General features: G+C 35.4%; 1 protein-coding gene across 3 annotated transcripts in view; it reads left to right on the top strand.

The window, feature by feature from the left end:
* KDM5B (lysine demethylase 5B) overlaps positions 1-17,730 on the top strand; it is a 57,801-nt gene extending 40,071 nt beyond the window's left edge. Inside the window, exons 17-28 of one of the 3 annotated variants that reach the window (XM_039319072.1) lie at positions 723-847; positions 2,799-2,949; positions 4,416-4,530; positions 5,142-5,497; positions 6,893-7,031; positions 7,471-7,650; positions 8,535-8,693; positions 9,145-9,630; positions 13,381-13,492; positions 14,668-14,798; positions 16,082-16,390; positions 16,893-17,730. In XM_039319072.1, coding sequence (XP_039175006.1) covers positions 723-847; positions 2,799-2,949; positions 4,416-4,530; positions 5,142-5,497; positions 6,893-7,031; positions 7,471-7,650; positions 8,535-8,693; positions 9,145-9,630; positions 13,381-13,492; positions 14,668-14,798; positions 16,082-16,390; positions 16,893-17,024 — 2,395 coding nt within the window. In that variant the 3' untranslated portion in view covers positions 17,025-17,730. Of the gene's footprint in view, positions 1-722; positions 848-2,798; positions 2,950-4,415; positions 4,531-5,141; positions 5,498-6,892; positions 7,032-7,470; positions 7,651-8,534; positions 8,694-9,144; positions 9,631-11,873; positions 13,113-13,380; positions 13,493-14,667; positions 14,799-16,081; positions 16,391-16,892 lie in introns of those variants that run through there. The other 2 variants (XM_039319073.1, XM_039319074.1) reach the window with 2 other exon arrangements.
* Positions 17,731-18,361: the final 631 nt, after the last annotated feature.

Raw genomic sequence — 18,361 nt, 5'->3', positions numbered from 1 at the left:
TTCTGTTTCATGAAATTCTCTTTTTACAGTACAATCTACTATAAATTACATATGATAATAGAAGAACCACCAATTCACTGTTGTAATTTAAGAAAATGTAAAAGAATTCAGAATTGGTGGAAGGAAAAGCTACATCACTCATTTACCATTCTCCCAGGGATTATTTTTACAACTTTCTCTTGTTGTAAAAACAATTATGATCTTTTTACTTGGAGTTGTTGGGGGAAACATGGTAAAGGCAGGAAGTACAGTACAGTACAGGCAAATACTGGATAGGATTCAGCAAAGGGTATATCTGCAGCAGCCATGTCTTGTTTATGTCCTAATATAGCTTTGACTACCAGAAGACTTGTTACTTTATCTGAAATGGATCAAAATTGATACTGAGGTAAAATGCAGAATTTTGTATCTTATCACGTGATTTCCCAATCAGAAAGTTTTATAAATTAAAATATGTAAATTTGACATAACATTAGAAATTTAGTTACCCTTAATAACCTATAGGCTTATAATAGCTGAGGCAAGCAAACATCTCATTGTAGAACTAATCTAAATGAAGGAATAACAGATTTGCTGCCTTTTGCAACAGTTATATAATTATTACTATACCATAGTAATGTATTTCATGCTGTTGTATGCATTGCAGCAATATATTTTTATTAAAGCCATAATATTTTATTCAGAATTTATAAATAATTGTTTGAACTCTATAATACCTCCAGGTATCGATATGCAGTGGATGAACTGTATCCAATGATGAATGCACTTAAGTTGCGGGCAGAATCATACAATGAATGGGCTTCTAACGTCAATGAAGCTTTAGAGACAAAAGTTAATAATAAAAAAAGTATGTATCTTTTATACTTTTGGCACTGTAGCACTAGTCTATAAAGAGAAAGCCTCAGAAATGAAAATAACTAAAGTTTACCAGAATTGGGTCACTAATAAAGGAAAATTAAGTCCTGAGTATTAATTGGCTCCAGTTTCCAAGATACAGCTTCAGGTCAAAATTGCATCAAAATAATTAAAAAGTATGAGAGGGATGTGCGATTATGCTCTATAACTTTTCTACCAAATGTGATATAGCAATGAAAATGGTGCCACACCAATCATTATAAATTTATCTTTTTATTGATACCAGTAACATAACTTTCCATTCATTTATTGTTTTTTCATGTAACGTTTTCATGCTTTTTCACTCTGCAAGAGATTCCACTGTTGTAATCTGGAGCCCAGTAGCTCTGCCTTATTCTTAGGCAATTCCAAATCCCTGATCAGGTAATTTACTTCACTCTGTTTGGATCCACTGACATAGATGGCTCCAGATCAGCTGCATCCTGCTCATCGTCTTTATCATCATCTGAGTCTAGAGAGTGGGATTTTGATGGATCTGGAATTGGCAAATCCTCACCATGGGATACAGGACACAGTGTGGATGGAATGTTTGGATATTCCACAGTCCACTTCTTCTTTCTTGAGATCCCTTTTGCAATTGGGGGAACCATGCAAAAATAGCAATCACTACTAGGACTGTGAAAGGCATGGACTTTTTCTTCTTGTTTAGATAATGATGCAAATAAGTTGCACATGTAAGCCACGATAATGAAAGGTCTAACTCTTGTCCTAATCCCCTATTTTGCATCCAAAATATAATTGATAAGCCTTTTTTACCACACTTGTCTTATTGCACTTTTGAGATGCAAAATGTAACCTCAGCACAACTGTAGCAGAAGATATCTGCCTTGTTTACACAATTTTGAGACATCCTGGCTTCTGAGGGAAAATATCATGCAACTGTTCTTTGGAAATGTTAGGCAATGACACTTTCACAAGCCACCAGAAATAATTATATGATGCGTAAATCTGACCAAGATAAATGTGCCTTGCAATAAGAGATTACAGTTAGGTAATAATCTTTAGTATCAAGTGAAGATAAATTTATATACTTCCATGTAGTACCGTTTTCATTGTTCTACCGTACTTTGTCAAGACGTTATGAGGCATCATGATCATGAGACACCTCTCTCCCTTGCAGGCAAATATACTCGCCTGTGTATAAATCTTTATTGTGAAATATCTTGAAAACTTTGGCCAACCAGCACCCTTGCCTGCTGTTTTTTAATTCATCTAATCAAAATATGTAAGAATTAACACATTTTATCTTGGAGGTCAATAATTTCCCAAAATTTGTAGACCAGTGTAGTTAAACATTATGACATTGCTTATCCAATCATATTCATGTTTATTCCAGAGTCCTGTTGATCTTCAACAACCTAGTCATAATATATTAGATTACAGCTAAACAACTAAGCAATCATACATTTTATTTTTTATTTATGCTAACTATATCTGTTATCTTTCAATTGGGTGATGTACAAGAATGGAGTAAAAACAAATCATGTAAATAATAATAAACATGCATGAAAATATGCCTATATGGAGGACTTATCCGTCAACAGTTGGCATATAAAATCAGTAAATAAACAGAATAAAAATCAACCAGACAGGGCTAAATGCTCATTGAAAAAGGAAAGATACCCTGAACATAAGAAGCAAAGACACGTCTAAGCTTCTAGTGATAACATTCCATAAACCAGACCCTGCTAGAGAGAAAGCCTGCTGCTTCAGTCAAGAATGTTTCAAGAAGAGGCTCTCAGCAGGCCTTCTCAAAATGTTCAAAGTTGATGGATAGAATTGTCTGTACAAAAATGATGCCTGATATACTGTAGCTATAGGAATGTGCAATAATGTAATAATAAAAACTGTCATTTTTAACTAAAATTGTTATCCTCCTAAAGGTCTCATGAATTTCAAAGCTTTAATTGAAGAATCAGAAATAAGAAAGTTTCCAGACAATGATTTATTGCGACATCTCCGATTAGTTACTCAGGATGCGGAGAAATGTGCCTCGGTTGCACAGCAACTTCTTAATGGCAAGAGGCAAACAAGGTATGGTTTTTGTGAGTTGTTTTACATTCCTGTGGTGTTTGTTTGGAAACACTATATGTCTCACACTTACTGTTGGTACTGAAACTTGTCTATGTGCATACCTATTGAGCAGTTTCCTTTCAAAGTAGGTAACATTATGCAATGCACAAAAGAGTAAGAAATAATAAACCAAAGAAATCAGGTATAGTATTAGAAAAGAAAAGGAAATTTCCATCAAATGCATACATAGTTTAATATATTACCGTTTATTTTTAATTTTCTCACTTTTTTGAGGATTTCATTCATCCACGTTTTCACTTTCTTATTGCTTTCTACTCATTCATTGTTCTTTCTTGCATTGCCACTTTATTAGCATAACAAGATGAATAAAATGTCTTGAATAGGCAAAAAAGTCCATATAAGTAATCTTTTAATCTAATCCAAAGTAGTTATACAACATTGAATACTGTTGCTTTTGCTGCTTCCAGTTGGTAATCCTGACCAAGACAACAACAAGACCCATTTAAAAATTGTTTCCCAAATGAAAGCGACTTATTAAACTGCCAACAGACAACAATGCAAGGCTTTTTTTAAGTCTTCAGTGAATTCACTGAATTAACTTCACTCCCTTCTTCATAGATTTAATAGCATCTTGGGAGAATATAAAAAATTGTAATTATGCATTTTGCTGCAAGATATTTTAACTACTATATGCATGGCAGCATGTGTGGACGGGCGGGCGCGGGTGCGCGCACACACACTGCTTTGGAAAAGAAAATGCTTTATGCATTTGATAAAATGTGGGCCAATCAGAATTACTTCTTACATATCTCACATATCTCTAAGTCTTCTCCTACCACCTCAGATTCTCAGCTTAAAGTAAGATAGTGTGTACAATTTGTGCAGTCCTATCTGCGGTTCAATATAACTGCACATAAAATTTGGGTGATTTATATCGGAATCTTGGGTTTAGGATCTCAGGCTAGTGGACACCAGGGCCTAGCTGAACTGATGCAGAGAGCTTGGTGAACAACCTGCCTCTAGAAGTTGTGAATGCTCCAACACTGGAAGTTTTTAAGAAGAGAATGGACAACCATTTGTCTGAAATGGTACAGGGTTTCCTGCCTGAGCAGGGGGTTAGACTAGAAGACCTCCAAGGTCCCTTCCAATTGTTGTTTATTATTGTTATTATCTAAGTGCAGTCCTCAAAGAAGGCCATGACATTTGAGGAGTTGTATGCAAAGTTTTCAGGAGTTGCATATTGTGCATTCCTGTTCTAATTGATGATAACATGACAGCAGAATTGGATTGCTAGCATAGAAAGCATGGTCCATAAAAATCTGTTCACATGATTATGATTCGATGGATGTCTGGTTTGAGAAAAATATTCATATATTAACAAGTATTCTTCTACTATGTTAGTTGAAATAAGATGAATGTATTTAATGTACCCTTTGGTGGTATAAAACGTTTCTGTGTAATTGCAGATACCGGTCTGGAGGAGGAAAATCTCAAAATCAGCTGACTGTGAATGAACTCCGTTTATTTGTTAGACAACTGCATGCTTTACCATGTGTCCTTAGCCAAACAACACTACTGAAGGTAACTTGGAATTATAAATGGAATAAACTAGATTTTTTTCTCCAAAAAATAAATATAAATATACCTTCTCATATTTTCAAAGATTCAGGTATTAGAATAAGTAAATATCATTGTAAATCTGGTTGATATAAACCAGTTCATAAACTGTATGAACTAACAGGGATTTCATGGACTCTATTTGCTGATTGAACAGAATGATTTAGGAGAACCCCAAGTGACAATTATTGCATCAGGTTCAGTGAGGTCCTATCCTTAGCCAGTGAGACCTATGATGAAGCCAGATTGTTTATACAACCTCTTTAAAAACTGTTTTAGCATTTTATTTTCTCTTGACTTATCCCATTTGATCCATTCAGGCACAGGCCAGGGTGTTACACTTCAAATCCAATGAAGAATTGTTAAATCCTTAAACGCTGTTAATTTAGACTGTAGTGTAAATGATTTAGAGAAAAACATACCTTACATTCTGATTTTTTGTCACTTAGTTGTAGAAATAATCTACATTATTTGTCATCAAATGTGAAATGCTGTTAAAGTAATTTTAAAAATAGTTACAGTTCTGGTTTGAAAATTTTATTTTTTTTACTTATTGTCACCGCTTCATATTTTAGGATCTTCTTAATCGTGTAGAAGATTTTCAGAAATATAGTGAAAAAGTCCTCTCTGAAGAAATTCCCAGTGCTTCAAAACTACAAGAACTTTTAGAAGTCAGTTTTGACTTTGATGTTGACCTTCCTCAGCTTGGTGAATTAAGAATACGCTTAGAACAAGCACGCTGGTTGGAAGATGTACAAAATGTTTGTTTGGACCATACTTCCCTTACTCTTGATGATATGAGAAGACTCATAGATTCTGGTGTTGGACTAGCACCTCACCCTGCAGTTGAGAAGGCAATGGCTAGGCTCCAAGAACTCCTAACAGTGTCTGAACACTGGGATGACAAGGCTAGAACCCTGATAAAATCCAGGTAGAAAATGAATCTTGCTGTTTCAGAACTCTTAAAATCCCCATTGCTTTTCAGTGATTAAATTATTATTTTGCCTCAGCCTGTACTAAAAATGAAGAAAAATGTGTTCTGCTATTGTTAAAAACAACAACAATGAAATTGTATTTTTACTACAAGAAAGTTATATTTCTTTGGTAATCAATAATTAAGATTTTGTTAGCAATTTCATTGCTGATTATTATTTTAAACATTACCTTGAGAATGTAAATTACTTAATGATATTTAAAATAAAGGAAGGGAAATATTTTTACATAGTACAAGTAGTCCTCAACATACAGCCATTCATTCAGAGACAGTTTGAAGTTGTGCTGGAGATAAGCCAATAATGGTTAATACTGGTTCTTCAAGCTCTGGCTGTCCCAGCATCTGGCAGTCATGTGATTGCAATCTGGATGCTTGCCAACTGTTTCACAGTTAAGACTGGTTGCAATGCCTTGTGATCATGTGATTGCCATTTGCAACCTTACCTGCTAATTTTCCAGGCATTCATATGCCAGCTGGTTCCATTTCTCTGCAATGGTGTCAACTTGGTAGTTTAAGGTGTTTTGGATTGCAGCTCCAATATTCTCTGAATTGCTAACAAGTAATCAGTGATTGGAGCTGCAGTCCAACAATATTAAAAAGTTTGAATTTGGGGACTAAAGCAAGTCATACATAAAGTTTTATGGTTTCATAACAAGTTCACACTATAATATGCCACACTGAGAAATGCAATAAAGTTTTAACTCTTGTTTTAACTTATAAATTTATAATTCAAACTTTAATGGGTTTTTTTTAGAAACCTTTGAATTTGGGAAACAGGTCTCTTCAACAAAGTCTTGGGCTTAATTTTCTCTACTGGGAGAAACTTGTGTTTCAATAATTCGTAGACAAGGATTCTCACAATTCACATATTCTGTACCAGTGGTTCTCAACCTGTGGGTCGGGATCCCATTTGGGGTCGAATGACCATTTCACGAGGGTCACCAAGCCATGCTGCCTGCCATTTTTTCCCTTTTCCCTAGCTGTCCTACCCCCTCTTATTGGTGGCCACACCCACTTGGTCACCACAACATGGGGAACTGTATTATGGGGTCACGGCATTAGAAAGGTTGAGAATCACTGTTCTATACAGAAGCAACAAAAACCTAAGGATGGAAAACTTACGCATCAAGAAGATGACTTGTTGGGACTCTTTATCTGTATATAGAATTACTCGCTTTTCTGAATCTTGGCAAGAATCTGTCCTTTTATTATACTGAGGCATTATTTTGGGGGATTGTTGCTTCTTTATAGGAGAGATTTTTTTTTTGACTTACTAGTTTTTAAGTGATAACAGTATGGCGTGACAAAACTGTGTGTTTTCTTTATTTTAAGGCCACGACAGTCATTAAGCAGTCTTGAAGCAGCAGTGAAAGAAATAGATGTTATCCCTGCTTATCTTCCAAATGGAATAGCTCTGAAAGATGCTGTAAAGAAGGCCAAAGACTGGCTACAGGAAGTGGAGAGCCTCCAGGTAGGAAGAAAAATCTAATAATTGTAGGTGATGTTCATGCTTTAACTTGACTATACTTTTATTTCTCAGATCTGTGATGTTTGATTGTAAGCAGTTGCAGTAATATTACTGTAAATGATATTTCCTTAAAAAGAATAATGATTCCTCTAAAAAAACCAACAAAGACGACTTCTTGTACGTTATAAAATGTATAATATAAGGCTTCTGCGGCAATTAGATATACACTTTTTATTTTAAAAATTCATATCTCTACTTGGCTATTTTATAGCTATAACAAATTATAAAAGCAGTAATATAGTTGATTATTACTTACAATGATAAGTAATGTAAAACATTATAAAAGCAGAAATGACTGCTGTTATCTAATGTCTGATTTCATTTTGTATATCTTCGTCATTATAATATTCACTGAACATTTGTAACATTTCTGCATTATTAGGCTGGTGGACGTGTGCCTGTGTTAGATATGCTTGTAGAACTTATCACAAGAAGTCGCTCTATTCCTGTTCATCTGGACTATCTGCCAAGGCTGGAGTCTTTAGTAGCTGAAGTTCAAGCTTGGAAAGAATGTGCCAGCAATACTTTCTTGACTGAGGACTCTTCCTATTCTCTACTGGAGGTAATTTATTTCCATATTTACTTTGAGTAGAAAATTTATGCAGGCCTATCATGGAAATTAAACAAATGATAATTAAGAATTAAGGTTTTGTCAACTGCTTGATTAGGATTTACAGGATGAATCCTCTTTTTGAGATCTTAGGCTTGTCCTGGCCAATAATGGAAGTAGAAACTTTTCAGGTTGAAATGTAATAACTCCTTGGACTCCCCCCCCCTTTTTTTTAACATGAATTAAAAATGTCATCAAAGAAGAAAGCCAGCAACTTGTAAGTAAACATTCAAGCCTTATTTAAATAGAAGCAAGGTTCAGTTTTGTGCTATTTTCATCTGCCCATGCAGTACGGGAAGTTTAGTCTCACACTTCGGTAAGGGTGCTTATCATGAGTATAGTGTTATTTTAACAGATCTTAGGCTAATTCTTCTGCCCTCACATGAGGAATCTGTTATGCTTATTTTTTATGTGTGTGTGTGTTGGCAGATCATGTAGATGAACTGAAGAAAGCACTTTAATTGATGATTGGGATGGATTATGCTGTGGAATATTTCTCTTTCAATTGTCATGGCTCATGGAGGTATATGAGGAAGAAAAAAATTGCTACAATCCAGGCTATTCAGTTACTGGTATTGTAGGCAAGCACTCCCACCTCCCTGGCTTAGTTCTATTAATTATTTTGTAAAATTTTGGAAGTACCTGCCAATCTTTAAATTGCATGTTGGCATTTTAATCTGGGTAAGTTGAAATTTGCATGAGGGCTTTTAGAAATAGATAATATATGTATTATCTATAATCATTGAATGGTCCCTCATTTCTCCAGAGAAGGTTTAGCAGAACACATTTCTCTGTGATACAAAATAAGAAAATATGATAATTTTAATTTTTATCAGGTGTTATGTCCAAGATGTGACATTGGGACATCAGGATTTAAAAGAAAAACAAAGAAAACAAAAGAATCAGTTCCAAATGGGAAAAAAAAGAGCACCAAACTTGAGAGCTTATGTGATTTAGAAAGAGCTTTATCTGAGTGTAAGGAAACTGTAGCTGCGGTATGTATATATTCTGAAAAGAATTTAATGAATATATTGTGCTTAGAACAGCTTGTTATTTTATGAAGCTTCTTTTTTCCATTCTTTCAGAGACAGAATTTTACATTAGTACCTTTTTTGCTTAGAATACTAATGTATATTCTTGAAGTTAGTAAAGTAAAATCAGATTTTCTATGCATTTATTTTATTTTATTTTTAAAATTTATAAACCGCCCCACTCCCGCAGGACTGAATGTAGTCTGTGAAGAAAAGTAAAGTTTTGCATTCAGCATCTAAATTACATTAACAGTTGTCCAAATGGCAGATAGTGAACTGTATTTCAAAAAGATTTGAGAAATCAACATTCATTTTCCTTAGAACTTTTTTTGCAAGAGTTAGAGAAAATTGTAACTGAACATTTTAGGGACTTTTTTTAAGGTCTCTAAATAATTTTCATGTAATTTGTTATCAGATGGCCATGCTCGGTGAAGCCCGTTTAAAAGAAATGGAGGCACTGCATTCTCTGAGAGCAATAAATGAAGAAAAAATCTTTTCTGATGAACAGAATGTAGAGATCAAAGTTTGCCTCTGTCAGAGAGAGCCGGCAGCACCAATGATACAGTGTGAGCTGTGCAGAGCAATGTTCCATACCAGCTGTGTTTCAGTGCCCAGCACTTTGCAGGAACCTTGGATATGGCTTTGTCCTCACTGCCATAGATCTGAAAAGCCACCTTTAGAAAAGATTCTACCTTTACTGGCTTCCTTACAGCGAATTCGAGTGAGACTGCCTGAGGGAGATGCCTTACGGTATATGATAGAGAGAACCGTGAACTGGCAACATAGAGCACAACAAATGTTATCCTCAGGGAATATAAAACTTTTACCCGACAAAGTAGACTCAGGGATATTGTACAGCAAATGGCAAACCATGGCAGGCCAGTTGCAGGAGACCAATAAGGTAAGATTCTAGTTATATCCTAGCAAAGTCTATATGAACACCAGCATGAATGCTTCCATATTTTACTAGTTAGATAAATAATAGCAAAATAATAATAATAGTAGTAGTAGTAGTAGTAGTAGTAGTAGTAGTAGTAGTAGTAGTAGAAGAAGAAGATGATATGGGGCCTACAGAGGTATAAAAATGTATAGTGATTTTCCAAATTGTTAGTTGATCAGCTAAATATAGAATCCTGCAGTGATGTGGATTTGAAGGGAAAAAAGTGATACAACAGATCCATCCTCTCTCCCTCCCTCCCTCCAGCTGCCAAACTAATAACTCAGGGCAGCTCATAGCACCAATGATAAGAACATAAAAAAAATAATTGTTAAGAATATCCTGGAAAAAGGCCAGCTGCCAGTACCCTTAAACCAACATTCTTCAATACATGAGAAACCACAATCACTAGACTCCAACCTCACCCTATCTCAACACCTGGGAGAAAAATCACATTTATATTGCCTTCTGGACACTAAAAGAGAGGGGGCTTGCCAGATTTCAGGTGGGAGAATTTTCCGTGGGGCAAGGGCTGCTATTAAGACAATATGCTTTCTAGGACTCACTAGAAGACAATATTTGAGAGAAGAAATCTGGAGTGTGTGCATCCTGTCTAGTGGAGTAGGCAGACAATTCTCAAGGAGAGGCACCACTGCAGATAACCTGAACCTATGCTAGTATAGATTTTTAACTGATAAGCAGCACCTTGAATTGTACTTTGAGTGCAGCTCAAACAGCAGTGGGTAATGGGCAAACTGAGGGACAGCAACATACATCACTGAGTTCTGGACCAGTTGTAATTTCTAGTTGGCTTTCAAGAGCAGCCCCATGCAGAATGTAATTGAACTGAGAAATGATCAAGGCATGAGTGACTTAGAGCAAAGCTTCTCAATTCATCAATGAGCACAATTGATGCATAAGATGGATCTTTACAAAAGCTTCCTATTCACAGTTATCATCTGCCTCTCAGGCAGGAGCCATGAGTCTTGGAGATTCCACAATTGTAGACCAGTTCTGTCCATAGGAGTGCTACCCCATCAAAAATCAAATGTGATATTTCTTCAAATCCATAAAACTCCAAATCACTCTGTCTTACCAAGACTAGGATATATAATTGAATATCATCAGCATACTAATGATATTTAGCTTCTTGCCAATGGATGACTTCACCTAGTAGTTGCATATAGATTTTAAATAGGAACAGACCGGAACTCTGAGGCATCCCACAAAGCAAGGACTTGGACCTTCCTCTGATTCTGATTCCGAGTGGAACTGGCCATGGAGGAAGGAAGACAACCACTGGAAAATAATGCTTCCCACAACCCCTGAAATCAGGCCAGAAGGATAATATGGTTGATGGCTTTGAAAACTGTTGAAATCCAGGAAGGCCCGTCCTGAGTCCTCTAGTGGTCTTCCATAAGAGGGACCAGTGCTGTTTCATTACCGTAACTCAGCTTGAAAACAAACTGAAAATGGTGCAGATAATTCATTTCATCTAGAGTCCTCTGAAGCTGAGTTCGTATTATCAATGCAGCTTTCCCTAGGTAGGGAAAATTGGAGACTGGATGACAGATGCCTTTCAAAAAAGACCTCAAGAAGGGAGTGCACAACCATGTCCTTCAGGGAATATGGCTTCACTCTGTCTTGCAATGAGGTATTAACCACATCTTGGACTCAACTGCATGCCACCTTTTGAAGGCCTTAACCACAAGTGTGGTTGTTGAACACAAGTAACTGGAATGACAGCTGTGAGGATTCTCTCTATTTTTTCAGAATAAACAATGGCCAATCATTTAATGTATTTCTGGGATGATAAATGAAAGCCTCATTGACTCAACAGTGCAGTATATGTGAATGGGTATAGTGTGCATATAAATGGATGCACATGCCTGATCCAATAATAAATATAGTTGCACAGTATTAAATTTTGAGAAATTTCTATTCAGATAAAATGCTATCAATGTATTTCAAGCTATTTTAAGTATTTGGTCTTGATTCATATATATATATTTATTAACTGTTAGTACATTTGTCCATGAATATTGCCCTTTGCCAGTTTACCTACAGATTTCAGCTACTTGATGTCATTGTCAAAAATTTTCCCATATAAAAGTGAATAGATAATTTTTCCTTGGATTGTTTTTCTTTCCAATCTGCTTGGTTGTTATGAAGCTGTGTATAAACATCCCTTTACTTTGAACTTTCAGAGTACTCTTCAATCAACTATTGTGATGTTACTTGAGACAGTCAATCTCAAACTCAGTCAATCTTGAACCAAATCAGCTGACTGTCTTAGGGTGTGAGGGAATGGGAATTTGGAAAAAGAAGGAAAAGAAGAATAATATAAGAAAAGGACTAATTCAGAGCAAAGTCTGTCTAGTGTTTTTCCTAGTGATCTGTGGTGATCTCTATGCATAAGATGCAGAAGCAATTTATGTTGCTCCCTTCCTTGAGTAAATTGGTTTTCATTAACTATTTCCTGATTGTTATCCTTGGTAATAGCTATTGATAGATGTCTTCTCAGTTTAATTATCTTTTAATGTAATCTAAGCCTATGACTATTTATGCCATTGATTCCATAAAAGTAATTATTCATATTGTAAAGCAGGCCTATACAACTTGTGGAGAAGAAAGGGCTACATTGATAAACTGAAAATCATTGCAGGCTGCAAAAGAATAATTGGTATGCTAGTCAGTTGTTCTATGGTTAGGAGATTAGCAGCATTGGATCTGGTGGTAGCAATGAGGCCTGGAGGTACTGAGTAGCATATTTGAATGGTGGAAGTGTCGTGAATTTATATTGTTTTTTAAAAAAAATGCTGGAGGGCTACAAAAGTCTGCTTGATGAAAGCTATATGTTGTGCAGGCCTGGTCTAAAGTAATTTTTTTCATGTCTATCCTCAATGTATAATTAATAAAGTTATTAAATAATTTCAAGTTTTGATATTGGTGTAAAAATTGACACTCCTCTTCCATACCATTTATATAATTATAAACCTGTATTGCATACCTATTTAGGCAGGGCCCAAACTTTTCAATATAATGGGGAATGTGGTTCAGTTCTGTTAATTATGTATTTGATTGTTGTTCACTATAGTTTTCTCTGGACTATATCTTTTGATGGGGGAAAACTTTAATGTAGAAGACATTTTCTTCATACCTGCACGAGTCACAATCCTTCTTACAATATTTTTTTGTTTTAGAAGCTTAATCTTACTGGGAAATGGCTATATCTACTGATTAGAGTGGCAACTGAAGCAGCTTAAAAACATTAGGCACACATGAATAAATATCCCCCCTTCTATATAGAAGAGAGGGAGAGGGAGAGACAAAAATTAAACAATAAACAGTATAGATAATCCTCTCTCCCCCCTATATTGCTTATTTTTAGAATGATTTATTCTTTTCTCAGTTTAATAACTCTAGCTTTATGCTTTACATCAAACTACATGGAAACAATAATTAAATTGGTTAAATTCCTGACCTCTTAACCAAATGTGCTATTACTGATTTCCTTGTAAAGACTTAATTTTCTTTTAAAATTGTATTGCATATTTTGTTCCCAAAATGAATGGGAACAAAAATGTAACTTTCTAAAAGTAAAGTATGTAGACAATTCTGATTTAATCAATAATACTGTACATATCAATGTATTAGTCATTCATGTTTATAGACTATTACAAGAAAAAAATGTTTAATTTTTTTAAAAATCAGGTTTCACAGACAATTGGTGCCACATCTTTCTCATTGCCTCATGAGTGGAATAACAGATCAATGCATTTACATTCACCTTTTTCTACAGGACAAAATTGCATCCCCCTTCGTAGTAAGTATTTTTACTTCCTGGTATTGAAGTATAAAATCCTAAATACATTATGAGATATCTCATGTCTCTTATCGTCCTATAAGATCTGATAGCATGGGTGTGCCCCAGGCCTTCTCAGTAAAATAACCCTATCTGATGGAGGCTAGGAAGTATATACCTTTGTTACAGCATCTGCCCTTGGAATACTATCCCTCCCAAAATATACCTGGTCCCCACTCTGGTTGTGTTAAAAATACTCAGAAAACCTGGCTGTGTCCCCAGTTAAAGAAGCTGCTGGATCTTGCATATTTGCTTGTCTTTTAATGGTTGGGAATTTTGATGGCACATGGGCTTTAAAAATGCATTATATGATGAATTCTATTGTACATTGTCCAGAGTTGTTTAGAACAGGACAATCTTATTCAGTTATAAAATAAATAAATACATCTTGTGGCATCTCAAGAGGCACGCCTTCTCTGTTGCCACTCCTGCCTCCAAGAGTACTATTTCTCTTAGAGATCCATTTGGCTACCTTACTCTCTATCTTAGAAAAGCATTTGAAAACCTAAGTTTTTTGGGCCAGAATGGGATTACTCACCATGGCCAGCTTGCTGTGGCCAACTTGCTGCCACCAATTTGCCATGGGACATCTCGCCTCAGGACAGTTCCACAATGCGATAAATGTTATCCACAACTGTTTCTTTGACATTATTTCCATTTTTGTGGAATTGGAAAAAATGAAAATAATGTTGAAGAAATAGTGACAGATAACATCGCGTTGAGTTTGTCCCCTGGTGAGTTTGCCTATGGTGAATTGACCACGGCAAGTTGTCCCATGGCAAGTTGGCCACAGTGAGATCACTGTGATGAGTTGGCCACGAGTTGTCTTAGACCCTTTTTGGATAGGCTATGTCTAAGGTGTTTTGTGATCCTGCTGAGTGATAATTGATGAGGAATGGCTGGAACTACTTCTTAATGTTGTTTAATTTTGGCATTTTTGTATGATTTTTTTATTCACACTTTAATGCTGATTGCTTTGAATCTTTCTGATTTTGTGGTCATAAATCAAATATTTATGGATAATGTATAAATGAACATAGGTATGTGTATTATTATACAAATATAAGTGTTTGTAAAATGAATTTCCTTTGTCACCTCTGGAGAATTAAAAAAAATTTATCTTGGATTTGTTGTAGCCATAAGTACAGAATTGAATGAGCTAATGATGGAAGCCCAATTACTACAAGTATCACTACCTGAAATACAAGAATTATATGAGATCTTATTTACAAAGCAAAAGTCATTAGTAGGACCAACTAGTGAAAAAGTAAGTATTGGACTAGACTCTTAGAAACTGTAGCATTGCTTGGACACAGTTTCTGGAAGAGTAGATTTTTAAAAAAAATATTTTACTTGCTCTAGAAGAAGGGAAGAGTAATCAAGGGCATTTCCAAAATGTTTAAAAAAAAGTGCCACAAGCATTGTGGATGTGGCTAATCAGTGTATACATATCAATGTATTCATGGTAATTTTCCTACTGTACCAGTCGTACATTTCAACTCTCAGCTCATTCCTCAGCATGTCATTGGGAGTGCAGTGGGATCCACAGATACATCCTTAAGAATATTTTTTATTATTCTTACTCTTATCAGGAGAACTAAATTAATGCAGACACTGTTCTGAGTTTTCTCTTTTTATCATGCTTGCCAGCTACTAGGAAGACTCCACCAGAGATTCATCTCGCTCTTCTTATATAGCCCTCCTCAACAGCACCATTGTGCTTCCTGGCCTTCTGTGGAGGTAGCTGTAATGAAGAGGGGCCATCAAGTTCCTATAGAATTTTTCTGTAGAATTTAGAAGATGCCAGCCAATATTCCACTGTTCAGTGCAGGGAATAAAATTAAAGGATCTTTCATAGATAGCATCTAACCTTTTTTTTGGAACATATCCAGTGAAGGGAACCTACAGTTTCTCTGGCTAATCAGTTCTATTTCTGAAATTCTACTTCTGTTAGGAAATGTATTCTAACATTCAGTGGACTCTTGCTTTAATTTGTATCTTAACTCCATTGTTCCACATTTTGATCTCTTGAATGTTAGAGGTCAATGTTGGCTTGCCTATTTGCCCTTCCATACACTATTCTCTAGTACCTGGGGCAGTAAGCACTATGAAGGTAGAGGAGGAAGGGGTAGCTGGTGATATGAACAAGATAGACCATTATTAGGAGATACTGGAAAAAGTTAAAAAGGGCTTTCCATGAGACATAAACTTTGCTATAGTGAAGATACATCTCTCGCCCAAAAAAAAAAAGGTTATTGGCTGTTAACAAGTGGAAATACTGGTTAAAAGGAGAATCCACACTTACCAAATAATGCACTATCCCTTTCACAAATTTTTAAAATAAAATTGTATTAATTAATTCAAGCCTACATAAACACTAAGAAAAAGACATTGTAAAGCTATACAACAAGACAATGTACAGATTATTTTTATATTATCCAAAGTTAAGTACATTGCTACAAATATGCTTCTTATAGAGAATTGCTGCATGAAAAAATAAGCATAAGAAATGGTTAACATAGTATTTAATTTAAAATATGTTTCTTATAGAATGATTGTCGAGGGAAGAGAGATGGAATTTGTTCTATGGAAAAGAAGCTGAAGAGACGCTTTGAAAGAGAGAATTTCTGCAGTGAGATGAGAGCAAGAGTAAGAAAAATAGCTCCAAACAAGAAAAAAATGAAATTGACTCATTTGAGGGAGCTGAGCAATTTAGAACGAGAGGGGCTGCTTGGCATTCAGCATACCGACGAAAATCAGTTGCTTTTTTCAGAAATGTCATTCTCTGAACAGGAAGACTCTGAAGATGAGAATGCCATTTGTCCAGCTGTCAACTGCCTACAGCCTGAAGGTGATGAGGTAAATTGAAACAAACACTTGTGGAGTAAATGGAATAAAAAATACAGGACATAATAAAAGGATACCTATTCCATTGCTCTACTTAATTAAAGGAATTCAGAGTTAAGGTATTTTTTAACAACTGTCCCGTCTGCTCACAAATTTTCATTGAAGGGCAAAACCAGCTATCCTGATAACTAGTTCATTGTTAAGCTACTTTTATCGTCAACAAGTTTCTTCTCGCATTCATCTGTAATCTATATCTCACATTTTAAGACCATTAGAATGATTTAAGTCTGTTAAATAATAATGCTCCCACATGGTTCATTTTACATCTATAGAAAATTAGCATTTTGTTTTCTATACTGTTGGAGGATCTTAGTTATCTACCTCTTTCTTAAGACATAGTATTCAGAATTAGGCCTGGTGGATAGCATGACATATATTGTTGAAATTTTTACTGTAAACAGACATATATAATAATGCTATATACTGAGGACTTTTCTGGATTTTTTCTGTCTAGGTGGACTGGGTCCAGTGTGATGGCTGCTGCAATCAGTGGTTTCATCAAGTGTGTGTGGGTGTTTCTCCAGAGATGGCAGAAAAAGAAGACTATATTTGTACAAGCTGTACCAGAAAAGATTCTCCATATTGAAAGTAAATAATTTGATGAGCATTCAGGACTGTAGAAGAGAAAATGAGATTTTTCTCCATAAAGCCACTGGGCTGGTTTTAAAGCCACATTGCAAATGGTGCTACTTCTGTCCTCATGGGATCATTTTTTCAGACTTAAAACAATTTGACACTTTTGTATTTTTATTCTTTAAACTGTTTGTGGTTATTAAGGTTTGAAATGCTGACTCTTTTGGTCCAGGGGTTTTCGCCTGTTTGGAAGGCATCAAGATGTGCACCTTTTCATGTATAGCATTCAATTACCTCTTTGGAATTTACCAGCACACTTAAATCAGCTCTGTCTAGGTGCAAAGCAGTGCACTAAACATCCCCATAATTCTCTTTTTGAAGAAATCCCTGTTTACTCTTGAACATTTTTAAAAATGTTAGGTTTTCCTCATTTTGATTTTGTAGACTAGATTTATTTATCTGAGCAATAACTTGTGTCTACTTTCAGTGACTGGAATTATAATTCCAAACAGCGTGTTGGTGCTTTTAGCATTGGTTAATGTACAGGAAGCAAATGTTTAGGTTCTAATATCACTGATGACACTAGTGATGTAGGAGACAAGAAAGCTCTGTAAAGTAATGGCCACAGCTGTATTTTGGCTTTTTCTTTTTTGGTAGCTTGTATCAAATGTTGCAGTTTATATTGTGAAATAAACAAATGGTTATGTTACAAAATTCAACACTGGTGTCTTAAGAGAAGTTGAATTGCAGCCACTTTTGTGGCACTTTTTCACATATTTTTTTTAAAAGCACCTATGCCACTGCATATTCAGATTAATTACTCTTTTTCATCCTGGAAAGCCTTATTATTTTAAAAAATCAAACAGACAAAAGACTCCTTTTCTGGAGTCACATCTGGGACAAACCTGGTAATTTGTTATTTTGGGACAATCTTATACAATTTTGTGATGGTTCTTACCTATAGTAGACACAAATATGGCTAAGATCAGGTAAATGATTCTTAGAAACAGGCCGTGTTAGATCAGTAGTCCTATCTGAATATAATGTGGGAGAAGAAAAATTGTTGCATTGGTCATTAAGAAAAACATTCAAAATGTAAGGAACAAAATAAGGAATTAAGGTATTTTGGAGGTATAAGATGATACAGGTTCAAATCTTTGCTTATTTGGTGTCTTTGGGCCATTCATTTACTCTCAGCCCAATCTATCTTTTAGTTGATTTGGGGATAATAAAATGAAATGATATTGCTATATATACAAAGGAAAGGTAGGATATAAATGCAATGGAAGAAGAAAAAAGAATCTTTCAAGATTCTGTCTCAGTGCTTGGAGGCTATGGTATTTGGGCTAC

This window comes from Crotalus tigris, unplaced genomic scaffold (genome assembly GCF_016545835.1).
Source record: "Crotalus tigris isolate CLP2741 ecotype Arizona unplaced genomic scaffold, ASM1654583v1 scf7180000022411.5474196:2289641, whole genome shotgun sequence".
NCBI lineage: Eukaryota > Metazoa > Chordata > Lepidosauria > Squamata > Viperidae > Crotalus > Crotalus tigris.
This window is presented reverse-complemented; position numbering and strand designations above follow the sequence as displayed.